A 23,538-nucleotide genomic window follows, 5' to 3' on the forward strand; every position below is an offset into this window, starting at 1 on the left:
AGTAAAATAAAATAAAATTATTTGTACTACTTATTCTCTGTAATGAACTTTAATAAACAAATTGGCTAATAAAAAGTCACATTTTTATCATGCTAATCATTCTGTGGGAATGTGGGCCCTTGCAAATAGTTTTTTTGCAACAAACTTGCAGCGAATATGCGACAAATCTGCGGTAATGTTACCCAAACATGTGCAAAAAAAATATTTTATAAGGGAAGCTGTGATTTTTGATTCTGTCAGTGAAACCTGCAGTGCTGTCTGAGGCATTCTGAATAAAACAGCTAACGGCTCAAAAGAAAAAAAAAATCTGCTAACTTCAGCTCAGAGAGAAGCAGCAGTTAACCGCATCCAATAAACCATCACGCCGCATTCAGAAACCTCCATGAATAAAATATTAATAAAAGTAAAAAAGAGAGGCGCTGAGTCTGAGACGAGCGGCACAACACAACCGCTCACGATTCCCTGTAAATAGTTGTTCTGTGTGGTGTGTTTGGAATGGAAAATTCCATAAAAATCTGTTACTAAGGAAAACCGAACAAGGGAAACAGTACTTTACGAGAACAAGTTGGTTTGGTGCACCAAACGAACACATGCTCAAACCTCCATACGTGAGCGTTTTTAATGCATCAAAAGGGTCAGAGAGGAGTTACAAAGCTATAAATCCATGAAAGGAAAGAGTTCTCATGAACCGGAGTCACGTCCCCTGTTACTGTACATTAATCTGCATGATAAATATGTCAGGCTTTGATGTAGTTCTGACCCCTCAGAGCCACCGTACCTTAGCGTAACGGATCTGCAGGGCTCCCGTGTCGAGTTGTTTGAGTCGAGAATCATGGGTAGACACCAGGACCCCGTCTTTCCTCCACAGGATGGTGGGAGACGGCGTGCCGGTGGCTTGGCATCCCAGGACCACCGTCCCGTCCACAGCCACGGTCTGGTTGGTGGGACCTTGGCGGACGATGGGGGGAGGTCTGTCTGAGATCACTGGGAAAGAAAGAGAGAGAGACACACACCCTCAGAAACCAATCACTGCCGAGTGTTATAGTATGAAAGCATAAAAACAGTAACAAAATAATAGTATTTCTAATGTTCATTCATATTAAAGGTATAGCGGAGGATTTTCTTTTTCCGGGTGGATCATCAAGACTATTGGTCCTCCTAAGTGTCAATCATTCTGGTGATATGTTTATGTAAGGCCGTCGTACGTGCTCGTGCACACGATTCACACGCTGGCGTGCGCTAAAAGCACAGGTTGGGCTTCCCACTGATGCCTCAGTCACGAAGTTTCTACTTGACAGGTAAAGTTTGGCATGCTATTTGGAGAAATCCATTTAAAATCACTGCTATGTAAGCTATGATTAGCTCGTGCACACGTTTAATAGGCGTTCCCTCTCGGGAGCAGGTAGAGTGTTGCGCATGTGCATTTTTTCAAAAAGTGGAGAGGGCGGTTCTTTTCTAAAATTCGGGAAAATCCTCCGCTATACCTTTAAAATAGAATAAATCAGCTTTGTAGTATTATATTACGTATTATATAATGTAGTATTATATTAGTATTCCTCATAATCATTAAAAATTATGAACATAATTTTTTCTCTGTCTTATTTTTTGTCTTTTCCTTGCCTTTATGTCTAAAATAAAATAAAATAATTATAATAAAATCATAATAAAATCAATCACTTTTAGATGAATTTCTTTGTTGTATTTTTAAGTCTTTTGGATAAAAGCATCTGCTAAATGAAAATATAAATGAAAATAAAAATAAAAAATAATAAAATAAAAATGTAATTCATATTAAATTAAAATAAACCAGCTTTGTAGTATTCATCAGATTCAATACAAATTATGAACATTATTTTTTTCTCATCCTTATTTTTTTCTCTTCTTTGCCTTTATTTCTAAAATAAAATTAAAATCAATAATTTTATGATGAATCATTTTGTTAAAAAAAGAAAAATAATATATATATAATAATAATTATATATATATAATATATATATTATAATAATTATCAATAAATATCAAATAAATTGAATACATTTTTATGCATGTAGCTAAGCTACAAATGGTTTGGCAATATAAAATGTAAATTATCTATCATGCCACTAAAATGCATTAAACTAAAAGACGAGAGACAGAAAGACAGGGTGAGACAAAGAGAAAAAGAGTGAGACACAGACATATCGGTCTCATTTGATGACAGAGTCTTAAAACTGTCCCAGACCTACTAATATCATTATAATAACTATAATGAAACACAACTGTGCTGCAAACCAAAATCCAAAATACATCCTTCCACATTTTCTAAGAGCCACAGAAGCGAGTGCGTGTACGGTCAGAGGTAAAGAGAACGAAGAACGCAAATAAAAATAAATGTAACCAAGGAAAAAGAGCATGCAAGTGTGGAATGTCTGGCAGCAAACGAGCTGAGTACATGTTTTAAGAACGAGAGAGAGAGAGAGAAATAGAGATGGAATCCAATTTTCTCAACTGGAAGCAATTTTCTAATCAGTCAACAGCAGTAGCAGAATGAAGCCAAACTAGAGACGAGCAATTAATACCGGCAGCATTTCAACAGCACTAAATCTCCCTCACACACACCAGCCATCATCACCACACTAAAACACACCACGTCTATTAAAATCACCCCCCGCGTGTCCTCTCCTCTCTCACCGAGGACCCAGGCCGTCTGATAAATGCTGCGATGTTTACGTCCATATGATTGTGTTCGACAATGCCAGAAGCATTACCGCCATTTACACGGCTGCCATTTGCATAAACGCCACTACAGCGCATTTTCAAAGCCATACAACACTTTCATAAGGACCATCAAAGGCATGAATTATGTATCAGATGACACGCTCGCACATGCACGGTTGTGTCCTCGCGTCGACGCTGTTGTAATTACTGAATCATCATGGCGGTGACCTGTTATTACTATCCATGCCCGCAGTAAGAGCGAGGCCAGAGAGCAGATTGGTCCTAAAATAACTGTTATTATTCTTTCTTCACTTCACTCTCCTTCTTTTTGTCTTGCTTTGGTGTTTTCTTTATAGACAGGCACTCACTGAACTGCCGAACTGACACTATTCTGTTGAAGTGACGATATAAAGTAATCAATGTTGGGGTAACGCATTTCTTATAAAATGTTATTTGCGATGCATATACACTCATTATTAGGAACACCATACTAATACTGTGTTTGACCCCCTTTCGCCTTCAGAACTGCCTTAATTCTACGTGGCATTGATTCAACAAGGTGCTGAAAGCATTCTTTAGAAATGTTGGCTCATATTGATAGGATAGCATCTTGCAGTTGATGGAGATTTGTGGGATGCACATCCAGGGCACGAAGCTCCCGTTCCACCACATCCCAAAGATGCTCTATTGGGTTGAGATCTGGTGACTGTGGGGACCATTTTAGTACAGTGAACTCATTGTCATGTTCAAGAAACCAATTTGAAATGATTTTGTGACATGGTGCATTATCCTGCTGGAAGTAGCCATCAGAGGATGGGTACATGGTGGTCATAAAGGGATGGACATGGTCAGAAACAATGCTCAGGTAGGCCGTGGCATTTAAACGATGCCCAATTGGCACTAAGGGGCCTAAAGTGTGCCAAGAAAACATCCCCTACACCATTACACCACCACCACCAGCCTGCACAGTGGTAACAAGGCATGATGGATCCATGTTCTCATTCTGTTTACGCCAAATTCTGACTCTACCATCTGAATGTCTCAACAGAAATCGAGACTCATCAGACCAGGCAACATTTTTCCAGTCTTCAACTGTCCAATTTTGGTGAGCTTGTGCAAATTGTAGCCTCTTTTTCCTATTTGTAGTGGAGATGAGTGGTACCCGGTGGGGTCTTCTGCTGTTGTAGCCCATCCGCCTCAAGGTTGTGCGTGTTGTGACTTCACAAATGCTTTGCTGCATACCTCGGTTGTAACGAGTGGTTATTTCAGTCAAAGTTGCTCTTCTATCAGCTTGAATCCGTCGGCCCATTCTCCTCTGACCTCTAGCATCAACAAGGCATTTTCGGCCACAGGACTGCCGCATACTGGATGTTTTTCCCTTTTCACACCATTCTTTGTAAACCCTAGAAATGGTTGTGCGTGAAAATCCCAGTAACTGAGCAGATTGTGAAATACTCAGACCAGCCTGTCTGGCACCAACAACCATGCCATGCTCAAAATTGCTTAAATCACCTTTCTTTCCCATTCTGACATTCAGTTTGGAGTTCAGGAGATTGTCTTGACCAGGACCACACCCCTAAATGCATTGAAGCAACTGCCATGTGATTGGTTGATTAGATAATTGCATTAATGAGAAATTGAACAGGTGTTCCTAATAATCCTTTAGGTGAGTGTAGGATTTTGATTAAATAGCAAGTTCTGATATTTGCATTGTTAACTTTAACGTGGCACAAGCTGATTGGTTCCTGTCGCATCTGCAGCCAATGACCTTGCTGCTCAACATTTAAATAGCTGGTTAGCGCTCACTATAGCAGTTTGAAGCGCGCTTTCAGATTGACTCAGAAACCCTCCCCCTTCCCCAGCTCCACCTGTATAAATCTGCTATGGGTAATTGATATATGGTTCTTTTTAATGAATCGGTCAAAAAGATTCAGAGGCATTACTGAATTCACAACTGACATCCTTTATCACACATATCATGTATGATATTTACAAAAGAGAATGTTACAATTTTAAAATTTTAATGAGTCAGATTAGTTAGGAAAAGAAAAAGTTCCTGGCGAATTTAACACCCCTTATGCTGGATTGTGCTGAAATAATCAATCTGTTAAAGCATTTGTCATGGCTACACAAAACTAACAGCCAGAAATCTGAGAAGTGAAGGATAAATCTGTGTTTATCCTCACAACGACCTTATGGAAACAGCTCAAATGGGTTTTACAAATAAATACGTAAGCAATATAATGAGTAATGCATTTACAGTGCAAAACTGAGCAATTAATATATTGCAATCAGAATAAAAAAATAATAATTTTAAATAAAATATAAAGAAATAATGAAATAAATACAAAATAAAACAAAATAAAACAAAACTTTTTGGGACTAACTTTCCCAAAACTAAGGAGCAAAAATGAAATCCATCTTTGCGTTTACCGTCTGTAACCTCCAGCAGGGCTTTGGTGATCACACTGCCAGCGATGTTCAGAGCCTGACAGCTGTAGTAGCCTCCGTCCGAACGCTCCACCGCCGTGATGGTCAGATCGCCCGTCTGAGAGACAGAGAACCGACTGGAGGGAGGAGGAGGTTGAGAGGAGAACAGGAGGTTCTGGAGAAGGGGAAAAGGAAACAAAACAAAAATAGAACAAAAAAAAAGTTCTAATTTCTCCAAGAATATTCAATATGTGAGAAATAAACATCTTGTCAGAACTTGCACGTTTACACCGTGTGCCTGAAATTCTGAGTGTGTGATGAGTAAAACTGATCAAAGCACGATGACTTGAGGTGTGTTAGAGGTGTGGAGTGTTACAGAGCCCATTAGATTTGTGTAAATGTGCAGATGGCCTTATAAATCTACCAGCCTCATAAATCTGACTGACTTTTACGGGGGAGAGTGCCATGCATTTTATATGTTACTGTAAAAGTGTGCTCAGGAAATGCATCTTTGCATCACAAGCGAACATACAGAGATACGCTCACCTGACTGCCTTCTTTCTGCCAAAATATAGCAGGCTGAGGACTTCCTGTGGCTTCGCACTGAAAGGTCACGGTGCGGCCCATCCCGGCTACTTGATTCCTGGGTCGCACCACAAACACAGGAGGAACTGCAGAAATACGAGTTAAATAAGTCAATTTCCAAAGACAATATTTTGACTCTTGGATTGTAAAAACGAACAAAAACACATTTACATGAATACATTTAAAATGGAAGTCTATGGAGCAACTCATTAAGCCTTTCTTTCATAAAGTAATTTGTATTTTATAAAATAAATATATAAAACAGTTGCTAAATATTTTTGTGGAAATCTCGATTTTTTTCAGGATTCTTTGATGAATAGAAAGTTCAAAAGAACATCACTTATTTGTATGTCTTTACTGACATTTTGATCAATTTAATGCTTCTGTGCTGAATGCATTGTTTTCTTTAAAAAATAATTATATTGTTTATTATGTACATTTATTATGAATTTTTTTATTCCATTGTGAGTGTAACTGTAAATGCATTTTCTAAGGTTAAAAAAACTTTTTAAAAACACTTTTTTTTTAAAACAACGTTATGAAATGGATTTTTTAAGCACGGTTTTCGGGAATACTATGTAGAGACTTTATGAATAACACATTATAAAGGTATTCATAATGTAGGTTATGCCTTATATCTTTTCATAAACAATTATAAGCAAAGTTATAATATATATATATATATATTAGGGCTGTCAAATGATTAATCGCGATTAATCGCATCCAAAATAAAAGTTTGTTTTTACATAATATATGTGTGTGTACGGTGTATAATTATTTTCTATATATAAATACACACACATGCATGTATATATTTAAGAAATATTTGCATGTATATACTGTGTATATATATTTATATTATATATAATTTATATTATATATAAATATTTTATATATAAATAACAAATTTTTCTTAAATATATATACATGTGTGTGTATTTATATATAGAAAATAATTATACTCCATACACACACATATATTATGTAAACACAAACTTTTATTTTGGATGCGATTAATCGCGATTAATCGTTTGACAGCCCATATATATATGTGTATATATAAATGGCTTTAAGTAAAGAGTTTATAATATTTTCATATTTTCTATTGAAACAGGAAGTTGGGTCAATAATATTTTGTTTATGTTACTGGCACACACTTAGACATGCCATGAATCAGAGATGAGTTGTTAATATTTTTGGACCTCTGTATATTCTGTGTGTACATTTCTGCAAAACAATTATGTTGTCAACTTTTACTAGCAAATCTCCAATTTTGATTTCAGGGGGTCTTTGATATCAGCCAAATTTCATGGATATAAATACACTAGAGACGGACTGAGCTCAAGCCTTCAGCGTGACGTTTAACGGCAGGAAATAAAAGAGAAAGTCACACTGGTGTTTAATGGAAGGATATGCAGGTATTCCGGAACATAAAAACATATGTAGACGCAATATAAAAACGGCACGATCGCCACGTCTGCTTCATTTGCATGGACAAGGGCACAAAGCAATAAAATTTACATGTAGATGGGGGGATAAATTTGGGCCATCTGTCCCGTACTGACACTCTTTAATGGAACCGACGTCGTTGGGATGCCGGTTTTTCATGCATCTTAATGACTCGGAGTGGAGAGATGCTGATTCCTGACGCAAACTCCACTTCAGAGTCCATAACAGCACGGAGCCGTTTCATCTTGTAATAAGGATATGTTCATAATATGTGACACAAAGTACGACCCCCTACGACGACAAGCGATTCCTTCTACCGGTGAACCAATCTTAAACCTGTCAAATCATACACTGCCGTAAAGCGTCCGGAGGAATAAAGCTAGAATTTTCAACTAAGTGGGAAGAAAATGAGGCAATTTTGACGTTACCTTGTACGCTCAGAGCGAGCATTAGTTTTTACCCAGGCCTGCTGTGCTGTCACTGTTGCCGGTGACAACCCAGACAAGCGTGCTGATTGGTGGAAGGATGGAAGGTGGATGGATGGTGGTTCTGACAACTTCCTGTTGCTGTCAATGCAGCAAAAATGGTGACGGGTGACAATTGCAACTTACCAGACATAACTGAAAGAGGAACAAAAAAATAGAAGCATGATAAAACACAGATGTGAGAGATGAGCAAATTAACCGCACACAACATGAAGCAAAAATGACAGGAAATGCTTACTGAACAAAATCAGTGCAGTGATGTATTTATGAGCATAACACAAAAACATACAAGAAACATAAGGTGTGGCAAGCACACACACACATTGTAAATATATCATGAGGCTGAAATATATGGCATAAACCACACAAAGAAACTATTCTATCGGTCTTGAGTTGTGAGCGTGAGGCATGAATGGAGGTTTTATTCTTCTGGTTTGGCCAAAGGTTTTATTAGGTGGACAATGTGACCTGGAGTCTGACCCTTTTAAAGCTACAGTGTGTCATTTTTACACCACAAGCCCGACATAACACTGGCTCAGCCAATGGCATTAATTTGGAGGCGGGACTACAAGCTTGTCTGAATGCTGATATTATTTCTCAAATATTTTTATGTTTGCAAATCTGTTTATTACCGCTAGTGTGTGGAAATGAAACACTTAAACTTCAACTTTAAAACAAATGCAAATTCTTAAAAGCTTGATCAGCGATTTAGCATTTTAACCCTCTTGTTGTGTACAAACCCTCAATCTCCAGGACTCGTATCTTTAAAAAGTGTGAAAACAACATTAAATGGCATTCAAAAAGCATTTAGCATCCATAAAGTGAAATTTTTCCAAACTACTATTTTTGCCAGGTGAGAATTACATTTTAATGAAAGATTGAATGAAAAGAAGAATTTTCTATAACACTTCATAATAAGGTTTCATTTGTTAACATTATTTAACTAGATTAGATAACATAAAATAACAATGAACAAGACCTCTACAGCATTTAATAATCTCTGTTAACGTTAACAAACGATTTTTAACTAACATTAACGAAGATTAATAAATGCTGCAAAACACATTGTTTATTGTTAGTTCATGTTAGCTAATGCAACTTATGTTAAGAAATGATGGATCGCGCACAATAAAACCGAGGACATTTGTTAAGCGACTACAGTAAATAAGCCAATTTTAAACTTTAAATGCAATAACTCTGTCCATCTCGCAGGATTGACTCCAAATGGCCTGAGTAACACAAACGAAGGGTGAGAAACGAGGGAAAGCGGTAGATTTGAGAACAGCTGCTTAAAGAGAACTCGACTTGGACGGGGCCGTTTGCTCTTTTGGCAATGGTCGCGGCTCTCGCTCTACTTTGTTTCCATGGCCCATTAGCGGAGCTACTCATGGGACTCGCATGGCATTCTAGCACTTTCCTCAAATACATCAGTACTAATGACTAAATCGCCAGCTGAGAGAGGCCTCGTTTGTACCCAACATTATCTTTTCATGGCCTTTTAACAGAGAACTGACTCTTATTCCAAATTACTTATCTCGGAGAATGTGTGTGTTTGTGTGTACATGTGCGCTTGACATGTACAAATTCTGAATTGACAAATCGTTTAAAGAATCAATTGACTGTTCAATGCACCTATGATGCCAAAAAATGCTGTCTAGGAAGGCAGCTCACTAATGCAATTCCTTCAAAACACCAACCAGACAAAAGACATTCTCGAATACAAGTCATCATTTTGATGAATCTCATTCCTTGGCATCTGGAAAGCAATGTTATGCCAAAGGCAAGTTTAGTAATAAGCCTCTTTCGCTGGATAGATTGGTTATTGAAGCAGACGTGTTTATAAGTCTGGTTCCAATGCTACTGGCCCGCTAAACACACATGTAAAATAATAATTCAGCAATTTCTGTAAGCAATAAAAACCAGTAAAAGCAATAAGCGGTGCAACGAGGAGAAGGAGAAAACTGCTCAGGGGTGTCAGGAGACAATGTGGACATTGTTCTCTGAAGAGTTGAGCCTTCAAGAGTGTGAAACACACTCGAGGGGACTTAAAGTGAAAAGGACGAAACAAAATGGACCTAGAGTAAAATAGATGTGTTCTTATGTATGGGTGTTTCTACAAATAAGCCACCTTTATGTTGTAGGGATTGATGGTATTTTTATTAACTTTAAATCATTTCTATTAAATATACATTTTTCTTTGTTAAATAGACCTTGCAATTTTAATTTTGATAATCCACTACCAAAATTATCCAATTCTAAACCAAATGAGTGACGTAAATCTAATCCAAATCAATATTTAAATATTTATTGGGAAAAATATCAATTAGTACACACATTACGACAATACCTAGGTTGTACTATACAATTTTCACCATGACAAACAATTCTGACCCAAATAAAGTTTTAGAATAAAGAATTGGTTATTTGGTAAGTGAGGAGCATGATTGTGATAAAATATGAATTGCAATTAGTGATAAAAGTAAAGGAATTTTGACCAAAAAGTTGAAAATGTTATTTTGTTTTGTGCATTCAGGATGCAAAAAATACAAGCTTCAAATTTAACCCAAGCTATTTTAAACAATGTAATTTCCACAATAGGGTGTTATCAAACACAATAAATCATCTGAGATGTGGAAATGACACTGTGGTGGGAATGATGCTTCAGTAAAATGACAGAAATCATCCTGTCTCACTCACAGGATTCAGAAAAAATATAGTTTTCCAACAGCTAGGGGGGGGGGGGGGGGGGGGGGGGGGGGATATTCACAACGATCCAGCATCCATTCGGACAAATCAATCTGACAACCTGTCAAAGCTGAAAACGTCTGTCAAAAAAAAAACTAACAGCTGTGAATAAAGAGGTCAAAAACACACACACTCAGATTCCCGTCCACCAAAAGCATTGGTTACTTCAAATTATAGATTAGTGCTGGCAGGATCAAAGCGGTTTGTCAAACAGCGTGAGATGAGATGTTCTTACCGTGGACGGTGAGGGTGGCGCTGGCCTCCGTCTTCCCCATCATGTTCTCCGCCTGACAGGTGTAAGTACCGGCGTCTCCTGAAGTCAGTCTCTTCAGTTTGAGAGTGTGGTCCTCCCAGATCTCATGCCTGAGAAGATGACGATACACAAACATACTGTAGATGCAATTAACCAAGGCCATCCTGATACACTTCATGGACTCTATCTTATCAAGAGGTGCTTTAAGACTTTAAAGGACAGGCATTTCTCATTCGCATTTACTTGGCTTAATATAGGCTAAATAGACGTTTTATCACTCGTACCGTCCCTTGGGTAGATCTCCGTCCTCTTTCCTCCAGCGGATGGTGGGCACGGGGTCTCCTTGAGCTTCACACCTGAACTCAACACTCTGGTCCACCAGAACAGACTGACTGCTCGGCTTTCGCAAGAAGCTGGGCCTCTCTGCACACAAACACAAAGCGTATTATGCAATGCAAGAAGTTTCCCAGACTTCACTATGAGATATTCCCTTCGCTTATCCGATTATGAACTTCCAGCGATCTACATCTATTGAATTCTGACTTGTTGTTTTAGCCTAAACATTCATGCAGCTAATCCTAAAGTAATCTTCCTATCTGATTTATTTATTAAGATCATATCTCTTTGATGTTAGGATACTAATAATCTGTAAGAGGAATAGCTAAACCAAAAATGAACATTCTGTCATCATTTACTCACCCTCGAGTTGTTCTAAACCTTTATGAGTTTCTTTGGTCTGTTGAAAACAAAATAAGATATTTTGAACAGTGTAAGTTAACTGTTTCTAGTCCCCATTGACTTCCATGGTATATATATTCTTTCATACTATGGAAGTCAATGGGGACCATCAACTGTCTGGTTACCAACATTTTTCAAAATATCTTCTTTTGTGTTCAACAGACAAAAAAAAAAAATCATACAGGTTTGGAACAACTTGTATACGAGTATATGATAAAATGTTCATTTTTGGGTGAACTATCCCTTTAAGATTAGGATTATCTAACCCACTGATATGAAGAAACATCAGTACAGTCCCTTTAAAGGCATGTTTATCATGGCAGTTCATTCAGGTGTTCTGATTTCTTGAACAACCAATGGAATGGGTTAGGGGAGGGGCTATCTGTTTGAATGGGTTAGGGGAGGGGCTATCTGTTTGAACAACCAATGGCATGGGGAAGTGTATTCAAAATCTGTTATAAAACATTCATTATTTTTGACATTCTGTTTTGTGACTCTACTGCCACTAAGGATGGCACACTTCACCTCTAAATTGAATCTGAGGAGATGTTTTTGGAGGAATTATGTTTTGCTCCATTTCTTACACTTGATCTAAATTGAGAATGACAATAAACTAGACTTGACTTGGCATGGCTGGTGACTTTCTCCCTGTAATGTGTAAATATGCAAGCAGACATTGAATAATGATGGCGTTGAGGAAGGCTGTGTTGCAGGGATTAAGGAGGGAAGGTCAAAGGCCACAGCTCTGATGTGGAATAGTGTAAACTGATATGTTAAGGTGTTGGACGACACAATGTATATTTTTGTGTGTATGTGTGAATGAAGGGGAGTGTGAAGGGTGAGCTGGTATTTGTTTCATGGCAAACTCTGATGATAAGGTTTAAGGGTCCATGTCTCCTAAACGGGGTCAATGACACGCTGGAGTCTTCCTACAGCTAAGCACACAAACTCTAAACATCTGGATTCTCTCCTGCTCTGCCCATAAACAAACACTTCATACAACGTGTGTGTGTGTTTAAGTGAATCCATCTGCATGCTTTTCACAATCAAATGCACCAGAGGTTTGTGTGGGAACCTGATTATATATACACATGTGCATCTTAAGGAAGGCAGATCACATGCGGGAGTATTTGAGAATCAGACTTCTGATTTACTGAAATACATAAATTAAAGCAGAAATATATCCAAAACTTACCAAGAACAGTCAACTCTGCGATCTCGCTCTCTCGTTCCCCCATCATGTTGGTTCCCACGCACACGTACTTCCCTGCATCCGTTTTGCGGGTGTTGGTAATCATCAGTTTTCCTCCTCGTATCTGATGGAAAGATCATATGAGAAGTCATAAATATAAGGATTAAAGGACATAGTGACACAATGCGACACAATGCAAACTCATCCATAATCACACAAAAACTACTGCAAAAATAAAATAATAATTATATATACATGTATATATACTGTATTATCAATATATAAGTGCAATGTGTGTTGTGGCTATTCAGGTGGCTTATAGCTTCCCTTTTTTTTCTCAGGCAATTGTACAGGCAGCTGGGGGTCCTCTTTCACCTGAGCAGATCAAAATCACACACAACGCATCAGGGGACCACACGGCGAGAGTCAATGAGGGGGATCAGAATGTGGCGGATCTCCTACGGCCCCCTACCTGCCTGCACTTACACAGGTCAACATGTGGGTTCACTTTATGGCAGATCATGTCATGTCTCATTGATTATCATTCACTGCGGTCAGTGTTGAGTCCAGCGGCTGGATCTGACTGTGTTTAACATGTGGAATGTGTAAACAGAGTCTCAGTGACAAAGACCAGAGGCATTCGCTGTATATCCCATCATTTACAAATTAGATACAGATATTACACTTATGAGACACAAATGCCACATTCAATCTTCAAGTCTGCACTAAAATGTGACACTGTAGCTAAAAAAAAATGATGGATGGATGGATGAATGGACGGATGGATGGATGAATGGATGGATGAAATAAGGATAAAACAAAGATGATGGATGATGAAGCGATGAAACACAAGATGATGGGTGGTTGATGGATAAATGGATGGATGAAACAAGATGGATGGATGAATGAATGGATGAATGAATGGAACGATGAAACAAAAGATGATGGATGGATGGATGGATTGATGAATGGACGGATGGATGGATGAATGGATGGATGAAACAAGATGGATGGATGAATGAATGGAACGATGAAACGAAAGATGATGGATGGATGAATGGATGGAACGATGAAACGAAAGATGATGGATGGATGAATGATGGATGGAACAATGAAACAAAAAATGGATATTTGATGGATTAATAGATGGATGAATAGAACGAAGATGGATTCATGATGGATATTTGATGGATAAATGGATGGATGGAATGAATGGAACGATGAAACAAAAGATGATGGATGGTTGATGGATAGAACCATCTGTACACAAAAGATGGTTGATGGCTGAATGGAACATTGAACATTGATGGAACACTGAAACAAAAGATTATGCAATTTTGATGGATGAATGGATGGATGGATGGAATGATGAAACAAAAGATGAATGGATGGATGGTGGATGGTTTATGCATAGATGAAACAAGATGGATGGAATGATGAAACAAAAGATGGTTGGATGGAACAATGAAACAAAACATTATGGATGAATGGAATGATGAAACAAAATATGAATGGATGGATGGTTGATGGAACGATGAAACAAAAGATGGTAGAAGTATAAAGATAGTATTACATTGAACATTAAAATGTACATTTTTCACTCTGTTCACAAACTCTCAGAGGTGTAAAATAAGTGTTTTATCAGATTGGTTTTACAGTCATTTACATTTAAAGGACTGCAAACATCTAAACAAAACATTCACTAGGTCTCATGGGACGTCTCTGAGTACTTCCAAACCGGACACGTTCTAAAACGTTCTGAAGCATTCTTGAGCCCTGTCGCCTCTCCTAAATATTAATGGTGGAAAAGAGTCTTTAAACAAAGGAGAGGTCGGAGGGGAAAGGAAGGAGGGTGAGTTTATTTAAGGCACCCTATGGTGTTGGAGAGGTTTTGAAGTGTCATTATGTTACTGTTTGTTTGAGCGAGAGCTTAACGGCTGAAACGGCACAAGACTCGCAAAGCAGACAAGGTCAGGTCAGACGTAGGAGTGGGAGAATGTGTGTGTGAGTTTTAGGAACTAATACAGTGAAGAACCCAAAGGAAAAGTGAGAATGTGCCTCAGGAAAAACTCAAGATCCATTTCAAAAGATAGCGAGCTGCTTGTTGCAATGTATTGTGGTGTTGCCTTATCTGTTAATGAAAACATGTAGCAGAATCTGAAAGCGCACCTAAGAAACTTAACAACTGTCTAGATAGGAAGCTTGCTAGGTTCCATAACAAAATGACTATGTGATTGCTATGACACGTAACATGCCGCAGAGCTCTGCTAGACAGCCCAAAAACTCCTCTTCACGTCCAAAGTACACGCAGACACATATTTGGAGTTCCATCACAGCAGGACAGCTTTACTCTCGGTCCAGAGTCAATGAACACGCCTTCGCTCCCTCCGTCCTCGGATGCGATCAATCTGAGCATTGGGAGATTGCTTTATTCGCATGCCTATTGTCTTGTGTGGTTTGGCTCATGCGTGCTCATTCAGGGCTCACGGTGTGGAGTCACTCAGCAGACCATGATAATCACACACCAACTCAGAACAAAAAGCTGCAAAACAATACAGAGCGCGCTGCTCCAGTTAATTTGAGCAGACTGCAGCAATTACTGCTGAAAAGCAATTAATGGCCACATTGGAGCTCCTTAATTTAGAGATAACAGTGGAACGCAAAACAAATGAATAATGCTGATGCTCATTGCTGTGTGCAGAGCTGTAGTTGAGCCAATGTTTCGAAAAAAAATCAGTTAATTGCTGTGAAGTGCATTTTGCCCCCAAACAAAAAAACAAAGACAAAGATGCTTCTTAAAGGAAAACAACATGTTTACACTCTTTGCACAATTAAACCATTCTCCATTCTCATAATGGCCACTCTCAAGTCTCATTGCTGTAATAATAAAAATAAATAAATCTTATACTTATTTATATATATATTCACATTACATATATATATATATATATATATATATATATATATATATATATATATATATACATACACACACACACACACACACACACATTACATATATATATATATATATATATATATATATATATATATATATATATATATTTAACATATTACAGCAATGATAATTTTTTTATTTATACACACACACACATACATACATACACACACACACACATGTGTGTGTGTGTGTGTGTGTGTGTGTGTGTGTGTGTGTGTGTGTGTGTGTATGTATGTATGTATGTGTGTGTATATTTTTTTTTTCTCATTGCTGTAATAATAAAATTATATAAATAAATAATTGTTTTTATTTATTTATTTTTATTATTACAGCAATGAGAAATATATGTATATACACACATATTTACACACATATACACACACATACATACATACATATATATATATACACATACATATATATATATATATATATATATATATATATACACACACATACATACATATATATATCGTGAGCTTAGAATTATAAGGTTCTATCTCCACTTTTGGTCGAAATTGAGTTTTTGACATAATCTGATCCATTAGGTGTTTATTAATGCCTGTGTGGTGTTATTTTTGTAAAAAAATATTTTGTTAGTAGTTATTAATAAAATAAAAAGGTTCCATCTCAGTTGTGCCAGCTGGGATGTAAAAACTTTGATGCTCAATATCTCGGAACTACCCTAAACGGAGATAGAACCTTATAATTCTAAGCTCACGATATATATATTACAATTTTGTGCTTCCTTTAATTTTTCTAAGCATCTTTTTATTTACATAATTTAAGACGGTACAACAACATGTCTATCTATACATACATATGGCCAATATTAAATTGTGTGTGTTTGACCTACATTATGAGGACCGTTGTAATGTAGTGTATATTCAGGTTTCAGGCCATGCCCCCTGCATTATGAGTACATGCCGATGTCCTCATAATTCAAATTGCTAAAAAAATATACTAAATGGTTTTTCATTAAAAATGTAGCAATGCAGAATGTTTTCTGTTTAGGTTTAGTGGTAGGTTTAGGGGCTAGAAAATGTCTTTAGTTCAGTATAAAAACCATTACGCCTATGAAACGTCCTCATAATGATAGGAGTGCTAACATGTGGGTGTGTTGAGATGACCATACAGTTTAATGTCTACATAATTGTAGACTGCAGACTACAGATAAGCTACACACACACACATACACCACCACCACCACTAACATCAACAACGAACTTGATCTGGTTTGATTCAGCCATTCTAATCAGCACAATCGCAACATCATAGTTACAAGTTGTCGTAACTTTGGAATGCGTAACACATTCCTTCATTGCCTTTTTAGTCAGTGCTAAGCAGTAAAATGATATTCTCAAAATAACCCTGTCTACGGTTTGATTAAAAATAACAAAACCCCCCAAACCACCTTTAGCCTTATTCTACACAAATAAGCCACGTGGAAAACGAGCAGCGGCGTGCACATCAAAGTCACTCTTTTAACGACAAAAGAGGCCTGATTTATCCCGTTACTTAATTTCCCACACATTTAATTAGAAAAACCTAATTGGTGGCCCTGGTTTAAAGACTGCATTAAATCAGCAGAGAGAGAGTTTTCGGCTCGTGAACGCTGGCGAAGGCAAACTTTCATTCCCACATGCCCTTCCAATCAGATGAATGGGCTCCATTAATTTTCCCCGACAGAGTCGGCCATGACGCAGTTTAAACACTCATCAGCAGAAGCCCTAATCGGCCTTCATTTGCTGGAAAAATGCAGCAGAAGCAATTGTTATCCACATGCATTAAATAAGGGAACTTCTTTTCGCTGTGTCTTTTTTATTAACAAATCAGCAGGTCTTCGTTAGTACCTCTAAAATGAAAATTAGGAAGGGACCTGGTTTGATTTGCAAACACAAGGCCGGATGTGAAGCTCATATTTTTTATTGAATACAGCAACAGTAAGTCATCCATAAAAAATGTGTGTTATTTGAGCAGTAAATTTATTTGAGTCATTAATTTTGAAGTGGGACTACTGTTTTAGGCGGATAAAATTCTAGTTTCCCACAAATCCTGTCAGCCGAGCTTAAAATCTAACTTTGCCGATTTTCAACCTTTATATGTTGTTTACTATTCGTCCATGTTACTAGGACAGAGAAATTCACGTTTATTTCTCAGCAAAAGTCCACCGGATGATGTGTTTTGCGGTTGCTCTGACCTTTGACAGCTCCAGAGCTTTCATGAAAACTACAGATTATACTTCCGCATTTTTGTATTTCGTCGGATCAACAGAGGGTTATTAAAGGAGAACTCCGGTCAATTTTAACATTGAGCTCATTTTTTTGTAAATTTGGAGTGCTGTCAGTACAGAGAACAACGACAAAAATCGGTGTTGCCTACACCGTGTTATCCTCTTTTTAAAATTTGCACCCTGTTGACTTCAATGGGGCAAGTTTTAAACCTGCTTTTAGTAGTCAATTGTCGAGTTCACGCGCGTGATCATAGGTAACTAAACCTATGCGCGTGAACTCGACAATCGACTACTTTGGACTTCGACCGAAAACAGGAAGAAAACACAGGTATGAGCGCTGGCTGAATTAACTTCATTTTTATTAATATCTTTCACATCTACTGCAGTCAGATTCACCCGTGTTCACTCTGAAGGAATCACTCACATGGCTGGGCACTTGTAATGACACATCAAGGATGTTAAGAGGCTAAAAGCAGGTTTAAAACTTGCCCCATTGAAGTCAACAGGGTGCAAATTTTAAAAAGAGGATAACACGGTGTAGGCAACACCGATTTTTGTCGTTGTTCTTTGTACTGACAGCACTCCAAATTTACAAAAAAATGAGCTCAATGTTAAAATTGACCGGAGTTCTCCTTTAACAGAACAGTTATTGTAAGGGACGGGTTTATCACTGAAAACTGTATCGTCCTTTGTCTACTCTTTAAACAGCATTATGGTGAAAGTGGAACACTATGGCAACAGCTTTCTTACCTGTACAAGACAGCGTTTTTCTTTCGAGAGGAACTACTGACAGAATGGTAGTTTTTCCCCTCCGTTTGACCCAAAACACTGTGCTCGTGGTCATCCAGTTTAAAGCGTTGACTACAAACACGGAGGTTAAGATTTTCGCAGCGTTCTCTCCATATTTACAATTTTTGCAGCTTTTAGCCATTGCCTAAAACACACTGGATCCTTCACAGGAAACGGAAACTCATTCCCGCTAAACGTTTACTTTTTGAATTCTTGCACACAGGAACTATAAGTCGACACCATTATGACTAAAAGTTTGCTAAAAAGTATTTCCTTCTAAATCAATATTTGACTCTAATCAAGTGTATCCAATAGTTGCAGACTGGTGGGAGTGGCCTTGGACAACATTCCCAGTGCATTATGGGTGTTGAAGTTTTTCTACCTATTGGTAAAAGGGAAGACAACATCCTTTTTTCTATGTTTTCTCTAGTCAAAATTACAAAAATGTGTTCGCCTTTCTACTGCACAGGCAGACAAGTTATATTGAAAGCCCATTTTGCCAGTTTAACCAGCCAGTGTAAAACACTCTTCCACCAGCTAGATGAAGCAGCACTAACCAGCTGGAATCACTGTCAGATATGCTTACCGTTATCCTCTCATCTCTGTCGTCAATGGTGACTCCATCTTTCTTCCAGGAGATGGTGGGTTCTGGGTGTCCACGGGGCGGCTGGCACTCCATGACCGCTGGCTCGCCCGCCGCCACCATCACGTCCACGGGGTTCTGTCGGAAATCATCTCGAAGAACTGGTAAAAAGAGAGAGAAAAACAGGGATATTAGAAACACGAACAGCATTTCTATCAGGAAACTACACACGCTAACATTTAAAGAAGAGGAATAACAAATTAGAAACCATGAGAGGATCATTTTTCTACTCTTTCCAAGTGCAAACCACCTCTAATGTACTTCAAACATACAAAGATTAAACCTAAAACTTCTGTTTACATTAGCTAAAAAAGCACAAAAGAGGGTTTGGAATATAAAGTGCTCTTCCTGCATGGAAATGTAAGTGATATTAATGTGGGACACGAGATTGAACATTCATCTAGACCACTGCTGAAGTGTGCAATAACGTCTGAACCCAAAAAACACACGTGTTTAAGGTCTAAGCATGTTAGTCGACCCTGTTACCCTTCTGACGGATTTGCTTAAAGCGTTCCCATTAATCCGAGAAAGCATGCCTTTCACAGTGCCATGTAGATACTGTACAGCAGCACATTAGATTAGTCCAATGTTTTAAATTATATACACATGACATGGGAAAAGCGCATGTGGTGAAACACAGCAACTTGACTCGAGATATTTTCCAAAACCCAGTGAGCTGCCAACCTAGAAAGTATTTTATAGTCAATGTGAAACCATATTTGCTTTTGCAAAGCACATTTCTGATCTTATTGGGCATTATTACAAAATATTAATGTTCACCTTGGTTTTGGAAACATTACAATTTTGTAATTTTTTTGAAAGAAGCATCTGTTGCTCACCAAGGCTCCATTTATTTAATCAAATATACAGTAAAAACAGTGAAATATTATTACAATTTAAACAGTTTTTAGTTTAATAAAAATGTATATTAAAATGTAATTTATTCCTGTGATGGTAAAGCTGAATTTTCAGCATCATTACTCCAGTCTTCAGTGTCACATGATCCTTCAGAAATCATTCTAATATGATGATTTTGAGTTCAAGAAACATGTATATATATAAATATATATATATATATATATATATATATATATTTATTTTTTTTTTTATTTTTTTTTTAAATAATAAATATTACATTAAAAATTATTATGTATCAGTAATTCTCCCCTTTTTCATAAAAGTATGTGCAAGTCGACAGAAATGGAAACTTCTTTGGGCTCTCACGCCCCTGAACGTGTTCCTGTCGGCACGATTACCCTCAGCTCTAGATCAAAGTGAGATGCTCAAGGTAACCTGAACTCCTGACTGCCTCCAAATTCCTTTAAGACTTTAAGCACTTAATTGGCCATATGATTCCAGTTTCTACTGCTTGTAATGTCACAGCAGGTAAAAGTCCTCCTTTCCCCACTGAAAAATGTCCAAACGGAGGTGATTCGCTGAAAGAAATGGAAATAATTTCTTCTCCTCATCTCTTGCTCTCTTTTTCCATCATTTCTCTGTAACAATCTCTCAAGCATATCATTCCTTCCAGCCAAGGGTTTCAACAGGCATCTCGTTTTCCTCGACCGGCTTAATTAGGCAGTCTATAGAGGAAAGACACACATGCACACCAGAAGATCACTGGCCGGTGAGAGAGATGAGGGTCAGTGTCTAATGTGAACTGTGTTCGCTCTCAATGGATCAGCTAAGGGATTCAGATTTTCGCAGCGGATCAACAAACTTGGATTGAGTTTGCAGAGTTGTGTGAACCCAACTCACGCTTGATTTGCACCCTGAGCTGAGAAACCTGATAGCATGCTTGCTTTCTAACAGGGCCTTGTGGGGAAAGTTGTGTGTGTGTGTGTGTACATATGTCAAGTTCTGAAAATGTCTACAAAATGGGAATGGAGTCCTGGAAATGATATAAACCACTGAAGTGAGACAGAAAGAGTGACGGCAAGAGAGAGAAACCAAGCCCGTCTCTTTAAAGTGACAGTTCACCCAAAAAAGTAATATAACCTGCTTTCTTCTATGAAACACACATTTTTGAAGAACATTGAATATACTACACAAGTCATATTAATTACTTTTATTCTGCTTTTGCATTCTATTTGAATGCATCAGTCCATATTCAGTGTAATTGTATGCAAAATTATCTACCAGTAGTGTTCGAAATGTTTCCTTTTTGTGCTCACAGAATGTCATATTGGGTTAAAATGACATGAAGGTGAATATACAGTATAACAATATAATTTTCATTGAGAATTATGCCTTTAAACCTCGTGGTCAAAACTGGCATTGAATGAAAACGGCAAATAAATAAATAAATAACCACAATAAGTATATCCCCTAGTAATTTTACTTGACTTTGATAATTACAAAATATAGGCCATTTTGTTTTTGGACCAAATTCTAATGATCCATCTATGTGTAAAAAGTTTCAAATCTGTACACAAACTACTGAATGCTCAGTCTCTTCTCTACTAAACCTGGCAACCCAAAAGCGCTTGTTCAGTTTCCAGAACTTTTGCAGAACTTTATGCTTCACAGAAATTTGAAACAGATGCGGTAACGTCAAATTAAAATGAGATTTGCATTGATATGCCTCCGACATTAATGAAATGAATATTTAATACCACACATGGGCTATAGAGGGATGATAGTAAGAGCTCTGCTGGGCGGAAATGAAATGGATTTTGCTGAGCCACCACTGAGGGTTTCTGGAGTGTTCTGCTGGAGCCATTGGGGAACTGGAGATTTGCTAAAAAAAGCACTTCAAAAACCCAGAGCTGGCAAAGGCGCAGGGAGATTTGTCAGGAACGGGATTGTGGGCCTTGAAGAGAAACCATGGGGAACGACCAAAATACAGCAGTTGCAGTAGAATAAATATGTATTATAATCACAACGTCTATCTGCTTAGAAGTTTCCTAAACATTATCATGCTGAAAAGCCCAGCATATGGTGTTTTTTGGATGTTGGTGTGCTAGTTTGTCCCCAGCAGACTGCCTAACCTCATCTGGCTTAGGATTACTTGCACTTTTAAGCCAAAAAGATCACAATAATTGACTGGTCTAACTAGCAAGAACCTAGTTCTTCACTAGCTTAACCAGCAATGTGTTCACCAAACTAGCTCTAACTAGTCAGGAATTCAGATTTGTAGGTTTCAAACCATGGGGAATTCTGCTATTGAAAAGGAAAGCAATTTTAAGCAATTCATAACTTCCAGCATCTGTCCAATCGAGTATCACGTACAAAACGAAATGTCATTGGGGCGGAAATTGCGGAATCGTGAGAATATTTAGAGAAACAGAAACGAGAACGTGTACTGTATGTCAGGTTTGCGAGAACAATTCCACATGAACAATGTGCGTATGCGAACGCAATCGTTCCCAGATGTGAACCCACGGAAAACCGCCGCACATTCCCTCTCCTCCAGATCATCTGTCCACATGGTGCCTGCTAAACATAATACAAAAATGGAGGGATGACAAATTAGAGCGAGACCTCATTTAGAACGCTCTTCGCCTCCTGGGTCACCGCGCCATTGCAGGTCAGACTGAAGCTGGAGTCATGCCAGTCGCTGGTTATCCAACACTTAAGACCACCCGCTAAAAGAGTGCGTTCAGAAGAATGAAGAACGGGTAGGAAAAGCCAAAAAAAAAAAAAATTGCCTTTACAAAAACTACTGTGGCGGCACAAACTAAGTGACAGTAAAGCAATTCCATGATACTTTTGATATATACCATGGTACCATGATTTTAAAAGGTAAATTCTAGCTGATAATTATTGTTAGACTGATGCAATAAATAAATCAATTTAAAGTGTTACCAAATCAATTAAAAACAAAATACTAATTACTAAGATTATTAGTTAATTAAATAGACCAATATAAATAATTATTTTAGTATTATTATTATTATTAATAATAATAAATGTTTTTTTATTAATCTTATAAATGTATTATTAATTTATATTAAGTTAATTAATTTATTTAAACTTATTTAATCTATTTTGTCTGAAAAAAATTGACAGGTGAACATGAAATTATAATACATCTCAATATTATAAAGTTGAAAATATACTGCATACTGTTTTTAAGATTTGCAATATTACATTCAAAAGTGTCATTACATTTTATTGTGGTTTAAAAGATTAGATTTAAGTGTGTTATAGAAGATGGCAAAGGTAATCTGAAAATAAAAATAGTGGAAATAAGCAAGCACAACTAACTATCCAATATCACCAGACTCTGTTTACTTTATTAATGGATGCTCAACATTCCAAAAAAAAAAAAAAAAAAAATCCTTTACCAACAATGAAATAACTGAAATTATGCCATTTAGCTATTTAGGCATGCT

At 37.5% G+C, this 23,538-nt stretch overlaps 1 protein-coding gene across 12 annotated transcripts in view; it reads right to left on the bottom strand.

The window, feature by feature from the left end:
- robo1 (roundabout, axon guidance receptor, homolog 1) overlaps nucleotides 1–23,538 on the bottom strand; it is a 285,299-nt gene that overhangs the window by 35,406 nt on the left and 226,355 nt on the right. For all 12 annotated transcript variants that reach the window (XM_079886416.1, XM_079886417.1, XM_079886418.1 and 9 more), the window contains 7 exons: nucleotides 19,145–19,302; nucleotides 12,578–12,698; nucleotides 10,929–11,067; nucleotides 10,627–10,754; nucleotides 5,674–5,798; nucleotides 5,131–5,302; nucleotides 779–984 (listed from right to left, as the gene is read on the bottom strand). In XM_079886416.1, coding sequence (XP_079742542.1) covers nucleotides 779–984; nucleotides 5,131–5,302; nucleotides 5,674–5,798; nucleotides 10,627–10,754; nucleotides 10,929–11,067; nucleotides 12,578–12,698; nucleotides 19,145–19,302 — 1,049 coding nt within the window. The remainder of the gene's footprint in view (nucleotides 1–778; nucleotides 985–5,130; nucleotides 5,303–5,673; nucleotides 5,799–10,626; nucleotides 10,755–10,928; nucleotides 11,068–12,577; nucleotides 12,699–19,144; nucleotides 19,303–23,538) is intronic.

The sequence above is a fragment of the Squalius cephalus genome (genome assembly GCF_949319135.1).
Source record: "Squalius cephalus genome assembly, chromosome: 11".
Taxonomy (NCBI): domain Eukaryota; kingdom Metazoa; phylum Chordata; class Actinopteri; order Cypriniformes; family Leuciscidae; genus Squalius; species Squalius cephalus.